Source organism: Gossypium hirsutum, chromosome D06 (assembly GCF_007990345.1).
Source record: "Gossypium hirsutum isolate 1008001.06 chromosome D06, Gossypium_hirsutum_v2.1, whole genome shotgun sequence".
NCBI lineage: Eukaryota > Viridiplantae > Streptophyta > Magnoliopsida > Malvales > Malvaceae > Gossypium > Gossypium hirsutum.
The window spans coordinates 4,726,762-4,744,481 of record NC_053442.1 but is presented as its reverse complement, the minus strand read 5'-3'; the positions used below and the strand labels follow the sequence as shown (position 1 = coordinate 4,744,481).

At 33.4% G+C, this 17,720-nt stretch overlaps 1 protein-coding gene across 1 annotated transcript; it reads left to right on the top strand.

Annotated features, from left to right (window-relative positions):
* Positions 1 to 232: 232 nt before the first annotated feature.
* On the top strand, positions 233 to 2,562 carry LOC107900326 (probable trehalose-phosphate phosphatase D). Its single transcript, XM_016825967.2, has 11 exons — positions 233 to 318; positions 408 to 673; positions 766 to 978; positions 1,053 to 1,148; positions 1,239 to 1,295; positions 1,386 to 1,487; positions 1,566 to 1,643; positions 1,760 to 1,829; positions 1,926 to 1,996; positions 2,098 to 2,190; positions 2,285 to 2,562. The coding sequence occupies exons 2-11, from the start codon at positions 431 to 433 to the stop codon at positions 2,351 to 2,353; spliced, it is 1,092 nt and encodes a 363-aa protein (XP_016681456.1). The 5' UTR covers positions 233 to 318; positions 408 to 430; the 3' UTR covers positions 2,354 to 2,562.
* The last annotated feature ends 15,158 nt before the right edge of the window (positions 2,563 to 17,720 follow it).

Below are 17,720 nucleotides of genomic sequence, written 5' to 3'. Positions count from 1 at the left end.
CCCTGCCTCTCATTCAAAGAAAACAATGGAAGGAGGTGTCTAAAAGTACAGGTGGCGAAGAAAGGTATGGCTGTTTCGTCGCTTAGTGCTGCCATACCAAGGTTTTTCCTTCTTTTTTTTATTAGTGCGCTTCTGTGATTTTCAACTTTTTCTTTTCAGTATCTTTTTTTTTTAAATCAATTTATTTATTTTCTCTCTCTAGACCCTTTGCCTTCCTATTTAAAACCCTGCCCTTCGCTGCATTTTTTCTGTACTACTCCTAGTCATTTTGTCATTGCCATTGTTATCTTCTCTGTTTTCTTTCTTCACTCTGTTCAGGTATCCTTCTAGTCATTGAACTTGATGTTTTTTTTTCTTTTCTGCTTTTGTTTATCTGGTCTGGTTTTTTTGGGTTTTGGAATATGCAGAACAAGTTAATTAAGAAAGAAGAATGACTAACCAACAAAATGTGGTGGTTGTGGATGTGAAACCCCATGGTGGGGTTAAGCCACCATTATCATTGCCAGTGGCCAAGTCCTTTTCACCACAAGACCTGAAGTTATTGTTAATGAAGAAAAGGTTTGAAACTGAGAATGCTTGGGTACTGGATTCCATGAGAGCTTCTTCACCTAGTCGTATCAGCAACCCTACTACGACTTCCTTACCTGAAACTGATGTCAAAAGTTCCTGGATTGTAAGTTGCTATTTCTCCGTCTATCTTGATTTAAATAAAGTAAATAACCCCCCTTATTTTTTTATTATTGTTGTCTAATCCTTATGGAACAGGTTCATCATCCCTCAGCTTTGAACATGTTTGAACAAATAGTGACTGCTTCAAAAGGGAAACAGATTGCGATGTTCCTTGACTACGATGGCACACTGTCACCAATCGTTGAAGACCCGGATCGAGCTTTCATGCCCAGAGAGATGAGAGCAGCTGTAAGAGATGTTTCAAGATATTTTCCTACTGCAATACTCACCGGAAGATGCAGAGACAAGGTACCTACCTACATAACATTCTTTAATCATTACCAACAGCAAAAAAACTATTCTTGATGATGGAAATCCTACAGGTTTACAGCTTTGTAAAACTATCTGGACTTTATTATGCTGGTAGCCATGGTATGGATATCAAGGGACCATCCAAAAGCTGCAAAGACTATAATAATGTAAGAAACCATCAGTTTACTTGTACAAATTTAATCTTTTTCTACCCTTAATTTCCCTTTATCTGTTAGTATTTTTTGTATATATTTCAGGGTAAGCAGGGAGTGCTTTTCCAGCCTGCAAGTGAATTCTTGCCCATGATTGATGAGGTTCCTTTTTTCCCCCATTATGTGCAATGCATATTCTGGAAATATATATAAAAAAATATACTTAATATTTTTCTTTTAAAAAAAGTACAGGTGTACAAAGCATTGGTAGAGAAAACAAAATCCATTTCAGGAGCCAAGGTGGAAAACAACAAGTTTTGTGTTTCCGTACACTATCGATGTGTTGATGAAAAGGTACACATCGAACCCACTTTTTGTCTCATTATTTTCGTCATTAAATTTCAATCCTAATCTCACTGATTTACTGTGCAGAGTTGGGCTACAATAGCTGAGCAAGTTAGATCAGTGCTGAACCACTACCCTAAGCTTAAATTAACTCAAGGGAGGAAGGTATAATCATAATCATAATCATAATATATGTTCTTTTTCTTGAACCCATTTTTCTTAAAAGAAGAAGAAGAAGAAGAAGAATCATTATTTTATTTTATTTTCCTTGATTCAAGCAGGTATTAGAGATACGTCCCACTATCAAATGGGACAAAGGGAGAGCCCTTGAATTTTTGTTGGAAGCACTAGGTGAATATATATATATATACTAAAATTTCTGCCTTTTTAAATAATTATTTAAATATAATACTAATTTAACTTTGATTCAATTTAATATTTTTAAAGGATATAACAATCCAAATGATGTTTTACCAATTTATATCGGCGATGATCGAACTGATGAAGATGCTTTCAAGGTAACCTACAAATTATAATTAAATAATCTATAAAAATTAAATAATTTCTGGTCAATTTTTAACGCATTTGTTTTTTTGCCTTTGCATGGTTTTATGATCAGGTTTTACGTGATAGAGGACTAGGGTTTGGGATTTTGGTTTCAAAAATACCCAAAGAAACTAATGCATCCTATTCTCTCCAAGAACCATCTGAGGCACGATTTATTACTAATTTTGGCATATTTTGCTCTTCTTTATTTAAATTTATTTTTGGTCTATAAGTGTTCATAAAAACATAATTATTTTCAGGTTAAGGAGTTCTTGCGACGTTTGGTGGAGTGGAAAAAGTTGTCGCTACAAGCACCCATAATTGGCTAAAATGAAGTTCTTATAGAGGACCTTGCTGGTTTAGAGAGAGTTTTTATAATTGTAATTAAATACCAGTGTTCAGAGGCTGTTAAAAAAAAAGAATTGCTCCATTAATTTGGAAATTCTTTAAACCGACTAATCTCTCTCTTTTGTATTTGCATAGATATTATTCTCAGATATGTTAACCATTAAAAATGGAAAAAGATGGTTTCATGATACACCAACGTGCCCATCCATCTTCATTTCTATTTGTTGATTATAAAATATATTATTATAAATATGTTATCATCTAAGTAATAACTGCAGGCACAAGCAATTAACACTTCTTATATTAAACAATAATGCCATCAAACAAACATTCAGAAACTACAAATCCATTCATTATTATTTTCCCTTCTTGAAAAACCCAACAAAGTACAATAAAAGGGAAATTATGGAGGCAACTTTTCTCTTTTTGTCTCCTTGAAAGGACAAAAAGTTTATTATAACTCCATACTTTCAAGAAAAAATAGTAAATATTTGGACCAACATGTAATTTCTTAGTTTTAAGGTGCTTAGGAGAAAAGAAAAATATGGTTACTAAATTAAACGAAGTTGTTTAACTATAAAAAGATATATAATTAACTAATGAATTTGTATTTTTCCATTATTAATGTCAAAGATCAGTTGGTTAAACACTACAGCAAAACAGGTTTTTAGTGGCGTTTGGATCGAAAACGCCGCAAAGGTTATACTATTAGTGGCGCTAACCAAAAAATGCCGCAAAAGGTAAAGTATTAGCGGCGTTTTTGCATAAACGCCACAAAAGGTAAAGCAATACGGTGTTTTCTCATAAATGCCGCAGAAGGTAAAGCAATAGCGGCGTTTTTCCCATAAAAGCCACCAATATTTTTTTTACTTTTATTAAAACGGTGTCGTTTTGATGACAACTTTGTTCCCATCTAACCCTCTCGCGATTACAACTTTGTTCCCCTCCACTGCTCTCCATTTCTTTTATTATGTTTTACGATGGCTTCACCTAGTCAAAAAAGATTTTTAGGATTCTGTTTGACCCACAATTTATAAAAAAAATTCAAAATCGTAGGTCGATTTTCCAATTTCAATTGAGAATTCTCTTTTACAATTTCAAGTTCAACTCACATACATGTAACACCCCATACTCAGTCCAGTCGCCGAACCTGAGCTACAGGATGCTACCACAAAAAACTGAAACATTCACAAGCAAATTAGTCAATTAACATCCAATAAATCCATATATACAAACTAAGTTCAAGTTAAACATACATTATAATCAAAACTGAGTCCCAATCGGGCTTATGAAATCCCTTAAGCAAGCTCAGAACTAAATTGGGACCATTTTAAAACTTTTACAAAAGATAGGTAAATATAGTGAAATAGGGGTCACACGGTCGTATGACATGGTTGAGGTCGTGTGGCGCTATCGCACAGCCGTGTCCCCAAGGCATGTAGCTCTCTATTGCCTTGTAATCCAGGGTCACACGACCATGTCACTAGGCTATATAACACACTGTGACCGTGTGAATCATCCTACATTTAAATTAAACAAACCATGCGGTCGTGCCATGCACCCATGTATGACACATAGCCGTGTAGCAGGTCGTATCACAAACTGTGTGTACCTAAAATGGCATCCACAATAAGCAAATATAACCTAGGCTCTTTTAAGCCTCAAGTCATGCAATAGACCTTTGATTAACTTGTTAAAAGACACAAAAAATATACCAAATTACAACATATTTCATTCAATCTAAGTGCCTAACCAATATGTCACATTTGGCACCACAATTCAACCATTAAATAACAACTATTCCTTACCATTCATGCCAAGTTATTCATACCTAACCATACATGTACAATAATCATTTTTATAACTAAAATATCAATAGGCAAAGTTCATCAAATGGTCTAAAATATAAGTACATATTTCATCAAGCAAATTATATCATATTTACCAATACTTTTAACCATTTCAAACCACAATTCAATCACACCAAATATAACATTTGCCTAACACAACCAAAGTCCTTTGCCATTATCATCAATCTACTAAGTATCAATTTGGAACCAATCACTTAACATCACAAGGTTACATATATAGGTTTATACACAACCAAAATGCGAAAACATTATCACTATTTGCAAAGACTATCCATCTTATATACATGTCTCAAGTGACCAACTTCAAAACATCAAAAGTTTACCAAAACGAGAGACAGTAGGTGTGAGCTTCTCGCCAATCCGATCGACAAGTTCCGAACGTCCAAATCTACAGAAAAATAGTAACATGGGTAAGTATATAAAATACTTAGTAAGTTCATACAATTAAACATTTACTTACCTCAATCATTTAACACATACACAATTCATTTTGTATATAAAATTTACCTATCAAAATTCAAACAACATCAACTTATAAGATTTTGAGCTCAATCACATATATACCCTCAAATGTTCTTATTTTCTTTTCAATTTAACTTGAATCTCATAACCAAAACATATTCATTACTTAGCCAACCTCAAATAGCATATCTCTAAAAATAGGTTCACAATTCTACCCGATGAAACTTCGTAAAAAAACTTTGTACACATGTGTAGATTATAGCGCCCGATTACCCGTTAGGGTTGAACCTACACGATAAATAGTCTGGCTAAGGCTTAATATTCATGTATTCTCGAGTTCGCAACATATGCAGGAGCTCAGAACCTAAACATGCATTCTCAAGTATGCAACATATCTAGGAACTCGGAACCTTGGCAAAAACTCATAATCATATACAAGACTTTTACTAATTTCACCGGGATTTTCACATTATACACAATTCCAATTCACCAACAACCAATATTAACAAATCAAATATAACACGTTACCATAAGCAATTTAAATTATATCGTATGAACTTACCTGATTTCACTGTAGTAGTTTAGTCGACAAGGACTAGTCGACAATTTTCCATTTTCCTCGTACGTCCTCTGGTTGTAATTCTTGATCTAAAGCATGATTTAACTCAATTAACTACTACAATCAATATTTAACAACATATTGCAGTCATGACTTAGCTCAATTTCATTTATACAATATTTCTCTAAGCTTTGTATTTATTTTAATTTAGTCCCTATAACCGAAAATGCTATAATTTACACATTTGAGCTTCGGTTTCAAAATCAATCTCAATTTTATCCTCCAATAGTCCAATAGAACACAAAAATTTAGAATATTCATACACATTTTGAACTTTTTGCATTTTAGTCCATAAGTTCAAAACTAACATCTTTTACTTTACAAACTAGTTCATTTACATATCTAAGCTTCAAAACCAACCAAATAGCCACAAAAGCTTCAAGAAAATATCAATGGAAACTTAAAAAAAACTTTACCAGTCTCACGAAATAGTCCATGGGTTAGCTAAATCAAGCTCTCGGGATTTCAAAAACATAAAAATTACAAGAAACAAAGTAGAGTTGACTTACCAATCAAGGATCAAAAGTTTGAAACCAAGCCCTAGCTCCCCTTTTTGTTTTGTGAGAAAAAGATGAAACAAAAATAAAAACAAAAATGTTCTTAGCTTTTGTTTTTCTTATTTTAACTATTATACATTATAATAATATTTTATATTATAAAAAAATCATATTTTAACTAACTAAACATACTAACCGTCCAAACAAAAATAAAAATGATATAGTTACCATTTAAAACCATTAAAAAAACTTTAATCAAGCATTTTAGTTAATAGAAATCAATAGAGATAAAGTTTTATGTATTTTATACAATTTAGTCTTTTTCCTTAATTAACTAGCCAAACGATAAAATTATCGGACCAAACTTTAATAGGATACATATATAATTTCGTAAATATTAAATAAATAACATTTACTAACTCACACATTAGAATTGTAATTTTGAAACCACTTTTTCAACACCCTTGAAATCGGGTTGTTACAATACATGTTCACATTTTCCTAGCATAATTTGTATGTGTTTAGAAACTCTCTTTCAGAACCATCATAAGATGTATCATCTGTCTCAGCTTCAGAACCATATACCACACTCAAAGCAAATATTACATAATTGTTCACTTGGTCCTCATTAGATCCAAAATTGTTAGAGATGTCTTCATCACTCCATGTAGGACATAAAACTTTCTTTATCTTCTTAAAAGTGTTAGCACACTTAGCCTAAATATGACCATAGCCAAGGTATTAATGACATTGAGAATTGTTGCTACCTACAGTTGTTGTTTGCTTAATATGACAATAGTTCATGGAAGTACTTGATTGCAATAACCACTACAGCTTGGCATTGCTGAAAAACTGTGCAAACAAAACAAAATAACACCAAGGATTTCTTTATGCGATTGGTTTTCCTACGTCTGTGGAGCCTAGCTCAATGATTAATTCCACTATCTTTAATCATAAATACAACAACGATTTACACTCTATCACTCCCCAAGTATAAAGATAATACTTTTGTACCTATAAACTAGAACACTCACCTCCAAATTCTCCCTTAAGAACCTGGACAATAAATACTCAATGTTTACAATTCAGATTGCACTCTTTCAAAAAAACAATTCTTCAATGAATAGATTCAAGTGCTCTCAATAAACTCTCATACATTACCTAAACAAGCCTTAAAACATATATCAAATTCGGCTCGTTAATATAGAAACTAAGTGAATACAAAGTAACTCCTTGAAAATAACTATTACAACATACACATTCAAATCACAATCAATCAAAAATAGGCTCTTCGAAATCAGTAACACAATCTCGATCGGATCTCTACATTCTAAGGGGTAAATTGATTCACTCAAATCCAATCCAATCTTCAATAGTCAATGATTGGTTTTCATAGGCAGGCCACAACATCTTCAATATAACAACCCATTAAAGATCCAAATAATTTTTTCATGAAATTTCCAACTTAAATATGGCAAGTATTTTCACTACCTTAGTGGCAGTTTGCAATGGGCACTACCGAGTGCCACTCAACTCATTCAATAGACCTAGCCTCAACAATTTTTTTATTAAATTTTATATAAAAGTATAAAAAGACAAAAACTTATAAAAAGACAAAAAACATATTCATAATAGTGTTACCTTCTAAATATTATTTTTTAGTCATTTTTCAATTGAATTGGCGTTTGATTGATTAGTGACACCAACTTAGTCTAACACTTAAATATAATAGACTTATATGTAAAAAAAAGCGCTTAGGAAATTGCAAAAAAAAATCAATAAAGTCCTTTCATTATCGATTCCGTCATTGACCATGTTGATCGTTAAAAAAACCAATGGACCAACCAGATGGTGACACATGGCAGCTTCTAGTTTAATCTAATATTTTTCTAATAGAAAATTATTAAAAGATCATAAAAAATAAAAACCATAAAAAATTATAAAAACATATTGAAACTATTAAAAATTAAAAATATTAAAAATTAATAAAAACTTATAAATATTATAAAAATAAATTTTAATACAATTTAAAACAATTATAAAATTATTAGAATATATTTGAAATTTTATGAAAACATATAAAAAATCATAAAAATTATTGAAATTTATAAAAATTATAAAAATTGATATAAAATTATAAAAAATCATAAAAAACATGAACAAGACTGAATCAGTCGATTGGACTAGTTAAATCGAAACCGACAAGGCTACCAGTCTAAAGAAAACCATTAGATTAATTGACCCAGGAGTCGAGCGGTTGAACCGATTTTTTATTTTTTTTATTTTTAATATTCTATTTAATTAAACTGTATAGGCTAGTCAAGCTGAAAAACGGTTGCTTGATCCGTTCGACCATTGATTTGATTCTAAAAACCTTGGTCAGAATATTTCATATTGATATATGCTAATATTTGGATAATGAAAAATTATAAAATTAATAAAAAATTCAAAATCAAGTATTTTTTTATAGTTAGACCAGTGGTTGAGCCGATCAGGCCGCTGGTTTGCCAGTTCCAGTTCAATCTAGTCTAATTAAATAAAACATAAAAAAAATTTAAAAAGTTGGTTTAACCACCCGGTTCCTAGGTCAATCAATCTAATGGTTTTCTCTAGACTGATAACCTTGTTGATTTCGATCTAACTAGTCCGACCGACTGATTCGGTTCAGTTTAAGTTTTTAATATTTTTTTATAAATTTATGTAAATTTAAATATTTTTTTATAAGTTTTTAAGATTTTTTATACATTTTTATAAAATTTTAAATAATTTTTTTTGTTAATTTTAAATAATTTTTATAATTTGTTATATTTATAAGTTTATATTACTTTTAATAAATTATAAATTATTTTTATGAAATTTTAATATTTTGTATGGGAAAATATTGGATTAAACTAGAAGCTGTCAAGTGTCACTTTTTGACAAAAACCGTTAACGGAAGGGTTTTTTCTATTGACAGCAGGGACTTAATTGAGTGTAAATTTAATGTAGGAGTTTAATTGATTTTCTAGTATTCTTTTAAAAGTTTTTTTTAATATAAATGGATTGACAGATTTTCAAACATAATGATGAATAATATTACAGAAACAGTGTTTTATTTCATATCTAAATAATTTTAGAACATTGGTCAACCAATTTACATAATCATTTTTTAGTTATGGGGATTCAACATAATTATGATCTTTATGAATTTTTCCAACCACAAGATAAGTAATTTCTCTTCTAAAATAAAAACCAAATGAGAATGGTAGTTCTAAAAGGTTTCCAAATGCAATTTGTGACAAAATTGTACTTATTGCACTCACCTTCTAATCATTCATCTCATTTCTCACATAATACGTACAAGAATGGTTAAATGATCACAAACAAACAAAACTTTGATGAAGCTTCTTGTTTCGACTCACTAACCCTCATCTTCATCCTCACCAATGTATCTATCTTCTTTAGCTATATATTTTCTATCAACAAGTAACAGATTCCAAATGAGCACATAATCATATCTTTAAATTATTCAAAATAAGTATTTATATTCTAATAAAAATGAATCTAAAACTAACATCACAATCAATCAGTACAAGTATTGGCTAAATAAATTGGATCTCACCCACTCATGATTTACACTGGTGGGAGCTAGGGACGATATTGAAGAAATGTTTTGCTCACCATAATTCAATCCTATTTTTTATATTCCTAGATATAGTCCAAAGAAAGTTTTACTTAAACCTAACCTCAACAATTGAAAAACCAACTCGTCTTACCTCGAAACCCTTCTAAGGAGAAGGCGAACCAGTTACAATTCTTAAATGGGACTTAATTTTTAACACTCAAAATTTTCAAAACATCAACTTTACCATTAAACCAAAATTCTATTTACCTAACAAAAAATTATGTTTAAAACAAATTAATTAACATATATTTTCATCTAAATTCTTATATCTTCTAACCCTCCATAATATATAAATATTGCAGCCATCTTTCATGAATATTATATATTTTAAAACCCTAGTCTCGGATAAGAGTGGCATGAAAATTAAAAAAAGGGAAAGAAAAGAGAATTGGCACCATTAGAGGGTACAAGAGAAGAATAAAATAGGTTTCACATTGATTATTATATCTTAAACCAGATATTAAAGTACAGGTTAAAGGAGCAAGCTTTTGCTTTTAAAGCAGAAACATAGGCTAATTGGGTGATAGACCAAATAAATGATCCTTAAAAACACATTAAAAAACAAGGACAAGAAATCTATGCACGTTTAAGATATTAGGGACTGAAAGAGTGGGGAAAGAAGATCATTGCTCACAAACAGAAGCATAGAGCTACACCATTGGACAGTTGGATTTGAGATAGCCCACCTCTGAAGATTAAAAAAGAATCTTAAAGTTTTTTTGGGGGCTTTTTTTTTTTAATTTTAATAATGAGTTATAAGTTAGGTGGTGAAAAGGATGGCCACTAGGTGAAAGGGGGAACCCATGGTTGAAGAGGAGTTGGAATCCACTTGAAGTGCTTTGAGTTGAAGACGTGGGACTTGGATTTTTAATGGGGACATCCAACACATGCTTTCAAGCCATGAAACCTCTCTCTCGATATCTCTGGCTCTTTCATATGTGTAAAGAAAGGTACCACTAGATTCAACCCATCATTAGGTCCTTAAACTCAATTAAACTAAGTAGCCGAAGCCTCCAATTATTGGAGGAAAAGAAACCACTTCCCTTCCACAATCGAGTCTCACTTAATGGTCCCATTTGATTAAACAGCTCTCACTTGGAACAGTTCAGGACAATAGTTACATATTTCTCGTAAATAAAACATGTTGAATTTCTTATAAAAGTATGTTTTCAAGTATAAATGTAGGCACATTTTGTTTGTTCAAATGATTTTATCTAAATTACAATGACAATTATTTCGGCATTAGTTCAATGGGATATTAAAAATTATTATGTTCAAATGATTTGATCTTGTTGATGTTTCTCTGTGGTGCGTTGGCTTGACGGATCGGGCTGTGTAGTTAGGTTGCCTACAAGACAAAAGAAATTAAGAGGTGCCGAAGCTTGTGTACACTCCGAAGCTCAAGTCAACGTTTCAACAGGGTGTCAGGTTGAAGATGATCATGGATCAAATATAAAACAGAGAGAAATCATACCGGAAATGAGGTCAATGTTTGGTATTTGCAGTTGATTCTTGAGCTTGTATGTTTGTTGCCTAGATCTATCTGTTGGTTAACGTGATGTCTCCTATTTGTTTAGGTACGTTATTAGCTCATTCTTCTGTTACAGGGAGATGAATCCTTTTTGCGCCATGTGACCCTACTACGCTAGTTGGTGATCTTGTGAGCCTTAAGGGGTTTGAGTTCATATCGGCATTATGCATATTTGAGCCAAAGCTCTCCTAAGCTTCTTCTTGGGTCATATTTAAATGACAAATATTTCGGGATAAGTTCATTAGATGATTAAATAATGATTATGTCTATTTAAGATTTTTCAATTATGAAAAGTTGTATAATAATTGGAAGTGCCGATGTGTTTATTTAAGTAGTTTTCTTGTTACATTGCACTTGAATATATATTATTTAATATTTTTGATATAATAATTTACAATTGTTGACACCATTTTTTGGATAAAACGGGGTCGACTTGGGTTTTGACGAAAACGAAAAAAAACGGGAGTCGCCACCAATCTTTTTTTAATGAGGTGTGATTGAATCACCTCGAAAAGTGGTTATTTTTAATAAACGGTTTGATTTTATTAAAACAACAAGTCTGGTCCACGAAATTTAGAAAAAACGGGTTCGGGAGTCGGTTACGCACGGGGAAGGATTAGCACCCCCGATACGCCCAAAATTGGTACCCAGTTGATTACTTAATATCTTAATGTCGAAAATTAAAAAATTTAAAGAAATTTAAAATACGATTCTTTATCTTAAAATGACTTGTATAAAATAGGTTGCTTATAAAAACTCCTACTATAAAAATTGAAAAAAGGATATTCAATTGTTCGAGTTAGATGAGGAAATTGCAACCCAATACGTTAGGGCACAATTTCTCAACATTTCAAACATTGAACATTGCCTTGGTTGTTTTTAAGAAAATCCTCATCTCGAAAAAGCAACATGTCACATCCAATACGTTAGGACACGACATATTGAATTCCCGATAATGAGCTTTTATTTTTTTTTTTAAAGTAACCTCGATTATTTAGATTCAGCAAAGAAAATCGGAACCCAATACGTTAGGGCTTGATTCTCTTGAAGATCCCAAATACCGAGTGTTGCTTTTATTTTGAAATTTTTTGTTCTTAATAAATTCGAGTAAAATGGATGTAAAATAATAATGGTGACAATGTAAATAAAATGATACAAGCCAAACAATAAATAATAAAAATAGTCAGGGCAAGGTAACAAATAATTAGGAACTAAAGAAAGAGAACAAACAATAATAAACGTGCAAATAAATCAACAAAATTAACAACATTATGCAAATATGAAAGATATATAAACACATATATATAAATAAAATAATGAGAATATGAAAAAATGTGTGTAAGTGTACATGTTTCGGAATTATTATACATTTAAAAGTCATGTAAATGTATGTACATACATATATACATATATAATAATCATTAAATATATAAAAATACATATGTGTAGGTATATATGAGTCATAAAACGTAAAGAATATGTACAAGATATATTTTGGACGTATAAAGTATATGTAAATGTATATATATAATAAAGGTGTATGAAAGCATATTTTATATACGTGTATTTATAAAATGTATAGAAAATATATATTGATTTACCAATACATATGGATATATAATTATAGAATATATATAAAAATATTTACATATATACGTTTATGCATATATAAAAGTAAGCTATTATAAAATATGAGCAAGCATAATACATAAATATATATATAAAATAAAAATGAAGTTGAAAATAATATAAACTACTTAATATATTAATATAATAGTAACAAATTAAATAAACAGAAAATAAACAGAATAAGATTTGCTGTTGTGGCCTCAATCTTTTAATTGCAATGTCAGGAAAGTGAGATTCGCCATTGTAGCTTCAATCTGTTCCGCTGCATTGCTTGGAAGTAAGATCTGCCGTCGTGGCCTCAATCTTTTAAATTGCAATGTTGAGGGAGTGAGATCCGTCATTGTAGCTTCAATCTGTTCCTCTAGATCGCTTGGAAGTAAGATCCGCCGTCGTGGCCTCAATCTTTTAAATTGCAATGTCGGGGAAGTGAGATTCGCCGTTGTAGCTTCAATCTGTTTCGCTGCATCGCTAAGTAAGTAAGATCCGCCGTCGTGGCCTCAATCTTTTAAATTGCAATGTCGGAGAAGTGAGATTCACCGTTGTAGCTTCAATCTGTTCCGCTGCATCGCTAAGTAAGTAAGATCCGCTGTCGTGGCCTCAATTTTTTAAATTGCAATGTCGGGGAAGTGAGATTCGCCGTTGTAGTTTCAATCTACTCCACTGCAACGCTAGGAAAGTAAGATCCGCTGTTGTAGCTTCAATCTTCTTAATTGCAATGTCAGGGAAGTAAGATCCACTGTTGTAGTTTCAATCTGTTCCGCTGCACCGCCTGAAAATAAGATTTGCCGTTGTGGCCTCAATCTTTTGATTACAATGTCAGGGAAGTGAAATCCGCCATTGTAGCTTCAATCTGTTCCACTGCACCACTTGAGAAAGTAAGATTCGTCTTTGTGGCCTCAATCTTTTAAATTGCAAACTATGGTTTCTTCGATCTGCTTCTTGTCAAATCAGGAAAGCAAGACCTGCCATCTTCATTGATCTGTTCTTTGGGGAACATGACCTATATGAACCTATTTATGCCTAGTGATTATGATAAAAATGAATCAAAATACCCTGGCTAAATGCTTATGCATGAATGCAAAATGATCTGTCAATGTTTGAGTTGTTATTGCCCCTTGCTCAATAAGTCCTTATTGCCAACGCGTCCGAATGCTATCTTGTCCGATTGGTAATGTTCATCTCTTACTTGGTCGGATTGCCCCCATTGTATTCTTCAAGTTCAACTCATTGTGATTTTCAAGGTTAAGCCCATCGTAATTTGGGGCATAAAATTGAAAACCATCCTCCTCCTACTGTAAATTAAGAGTACAGGATCTGAATTTCCTTGGCTACTAACACCATTTCTAGGGCGTCGCACCAAAAGTTTATGCATAATTGCAAAATTTCCTTTTCCGAAGAACCTCTTCTTATCATTCGGTAATCATTGAAACCTTGTCACCAGCATGACATCTTCTCATTTTGTTCAATCCTTGTTTGGACAACAAAGTTTGAAAGGATAGTCCTGATTTAGGCTTTTTCCTTTTAGATACTTAAAATTGGTGTGTTCTAAACAACCATCCTGTTTCAGGTTCCTTCATTATTTAGAAATTTCTAGAGTAATATGCAAAACTCCTTTTGCTTGAACATTCAATTTATTAACCATTATTTCAAATGTTTTGAAAAAAAATATTATCATAATGGACAAACAAAAATGTTATTGAGGACAAATCTCGAAATGAATAAATTAATCAAGATAGCAAATTTTGCTAAGATAAAATGAGAAAAAACAATGGACATGATGGAATTTTATTAGGAGCAAAGCTTGAGATGAATATATTAATCGAGACAATAAATTTTGCCAAGATTCAAAATGAATAAGATGACGACAGGTGCCCAAAATATTGCAGCACGAGTTTCCCTGCATAAGCTTTCTGAAAACCATTCTGAATTTGATATGTGTTTAGGGAATCTATAGGATTTTGTCGATACCCCAAGATGTCGTCTACCCTTTCCTTGTTGATTCAGGTATAGCGAGATCACCACATGCCCTAGGTCTTGATCAAAATTTGAGCTGCTCCGATCACCTCATGTCTTCTCAAAATTTGAGCCGCCTTTTCAGGTTTTCAACTCAAATCCCCTTTGGTCTCAAGGCGCCCTTTACGGGTTTTCACCTTGGCCTCTCCCCTTTTTTTTTAATGCCCTTTACGGGTTTTCACTTTGGTCTTCCTCCTTCAAGTGAAGTATTTCTTGACTGAATCTGAGTTCACAGGATTTGGCAAGTTTTTACCATCCATCTTGCTCAAGATCAAAGCTCCTCCAGAAAAGGCCTTCTTTACGACATAAGGACCTTCCCAATTTGGCATCCATTTTCCTCTAAAATCTTTTTTGTAGAGGAAAAATTTTTTTCAACACTAGGTCCCCCTCGTGAAATTCTCTGGGACGAACTTTTTTGTTATAAGCTCGCATCATTCGTTTTTGATACATCTGACCATGACAATAGCTTTTAGTCTCTTTCCTTCTATCAAGTTCAGCTGATCATATCGAGATTGAACCCATTCGGCCTCATCTAACCTTAGTTCAGTTAATACCCGGAGAGAAGGGATTTCAACTTCTATGGGTAAAACTGTCTCCATCCCGTAGACTAAAGAAAACGGTGTTGCCCCAGTAGAAGTCCTAACAGAGGTTCGATACGCCAAGAGAACGAAAGGTAGTTTCTCGTGCCAGTCCTTGTAGGTTTCATTTATTTTCCCTACAATCTTCTTGATATTTTTGTTTGCTGCTTCCACGGCCCTATTCATTTTTGGGCGGTATGGTGATGAATTATGGTGTCTGATCTTGAACTGACTACAAACTTCCGCTATTAAGTTGTTGTTCAAGTTCAGCGCATTGTCAGATATGATCCTTTCTGGCATCCCGTACCGACATATAATCTCCTTTTTTAAGAATTTACTAATTGCTGACTTTGTAACGTTAGCATATGAAGCAGCCTCCACCCACTTAGTGAAATAATCAATAACCACAAAGATAAAACGATTCCCATTAGAAGTCTTTGGAGATATTGGCCCGATGACATCCATTCCCCACATGGAAAACGGCCATGGAGAAACCATAACGTGGAGGGGTGAAGGTGGTGCATGCATTTTGTCACCATAAATTTGGCATTTATGACACTTTTTGGCGTAACTAATGCAATCCCCTTCCATGGTGGACCAATAGTACCCAAATCTCATAATTTGTCTGGCCATCGTGAAGCCGTTGGCATGCGTTCCGCAGATACCGTCATGCACTTCTTCCAAAATTTCTTTTGCCTCGACAGCATCCACACACCTCAACAATACTTGATCTTTTCCCCTTTTTATACAAAATTTCCCCATCTAGGACATAGTCAATGGCTAATCTCCTTAATGTATTCTTATCATTTTCTGTCGTATGGTCAGGGTACTCACGACTCTTCACATATCGCAATATGTCATGGTACCAAGAGTGATCGTCTTTTCCCTCCTCTTCATTAATGTTGCAACAATGAGCTGGAGCCTCATAAATGCTCATCTGAATTGGCTTGATATCATCTTGCTTATTTACTTTGATCATTGAAGCTAATGTAGCTAAAGCGTCGGCCATCAGATTTTCTTCTCGTGGAAGGTAGGGAAAGGTGATATCATCAAATTCCTCAATTAGTTTCATAACCAACTTTCGGTAATTGACCAATTTGGGATCTCTTGTCTCCCATTCTCCTTTGAGTTGATAAATTACCAGTGCAGAGTCTCCATATACCTCTAACACTTTGATCTTACGCTCTATGGCTGCTCGAATCCTCATGATACATGCTTCATATTCAGCCATATTATTCGTACAATCAAAATCCAATTTACAAGTGAATGGATAATGATCTCCGCTTGGGGATACCAAAACTGCTCCAACTCCATTGCCTACAGTATTCGAGGCTCCATCAAAGTTTAATTTCCAAGCATCGCCTTCTCGGGTATCTTTCTCTGAGATTGCCACATATACTATATCTTCATTTGGGAAGTCAAAGTTCAACGGCTCATAATCTTCCAGAGCTCGACTAGCCAGAAAATCTGCTATCGCGCTTCCCTTTACGGCCTTCTGATTCACATAGACTATGTCGAATTCAGATAGTAGGATTTGCCATCTAGCCATCCTTCCGTTTAGAGCGGTTGACTCCATCATGTATTTCAGAGTGTCTAATCTTGAGATTAACCAGGTTGTATGGTACAGCATGTACTGCCTCAATCTCTGAGTCGTCCAAATCAATGCGCAATATAATTTCTCGATTGACGAGTATCTTGTCTCGTACTCGGTGAACTTCTTACTAAGATAGTATATTGCTCTTTCTTTTCTTCCCGAGTCATCATGTTGGCCCAGCACGCATCCCATAGAATTTTCAAATACTGTCAAATATAGTATCAATGGCCTGTCTGGGCAAGGTGGCATCAGCACTGGGGCGTTGGACGAGTAATACTTAATCTTGTCAAAAGCTTTTTGGCACTCCTCATCCCATACTCCCGGATTATGTTTCTTAAGGAGACGAAAGATGGGGTCGCATTTCTCCGTTAACTGTGAAATGAACCTCGCAATGTAGTTCAATCTTCCTAGGAAACCTCGAACTTCATTCTAAGTGCACGGCGGAAGCAATTCTTGTATGACCTTGACTTTATCTGGGTCAATCTTAATCCCTCTTTCACTGACTACAAACCCTAGCAACTTTCCTGATCTAGATCCGAAAGTACATTTGGCTGGGTTAAGCTTTAGTTGGAACTTTCTTAACCATATAAAGAGTTTTCTTAAGACTTGTACATGCTCCTCATCTGTTCTAGATTTTGCAATTATGTCATCCACATAGATTTCTATTTCTCTATGCATCATATCATGGAAAAGGGTCACCATGACTCTTTGGTATGTAGCTCCCGCATTTTTCAATCCAAATGGCATCACTTTATAGCAGAAAGTTCCCCATATGGTTATGAATGTAGTTTTCTTCATATCGTCAGGATGCAGCTTAATTTGGTTATATCCCGAGAAGCCATCCATAAAAGAAAACAGTGAGTGTCCCGCCGTGTTATCTACCAGAGTGT

Excerpts from the sequence above, each read along its gene's own strand:
- LOC107900326 (XM_016825967.2), top strand. The coding sequence starts at position 431 with ATGACTAACCAACAAAATGTGGTGGTTGTGGATGTGAAACCCCATGGT. Across the intron at positions 979-1,052 it reads CCGGAAGATGCAGAGACAAG|GTTTACAGCTTTGTAAAACT; the intron begins GTACCTACCTAC and ends GAAATCCTACAG. Across the intron at positions 1,149-1,238 it reads GCTGCAAAGACTATAATAAT|GGTAAGCAGGGAGTGCTTTT; the intron begins GTAAGAAACCAT and ends TATATATTTCAG.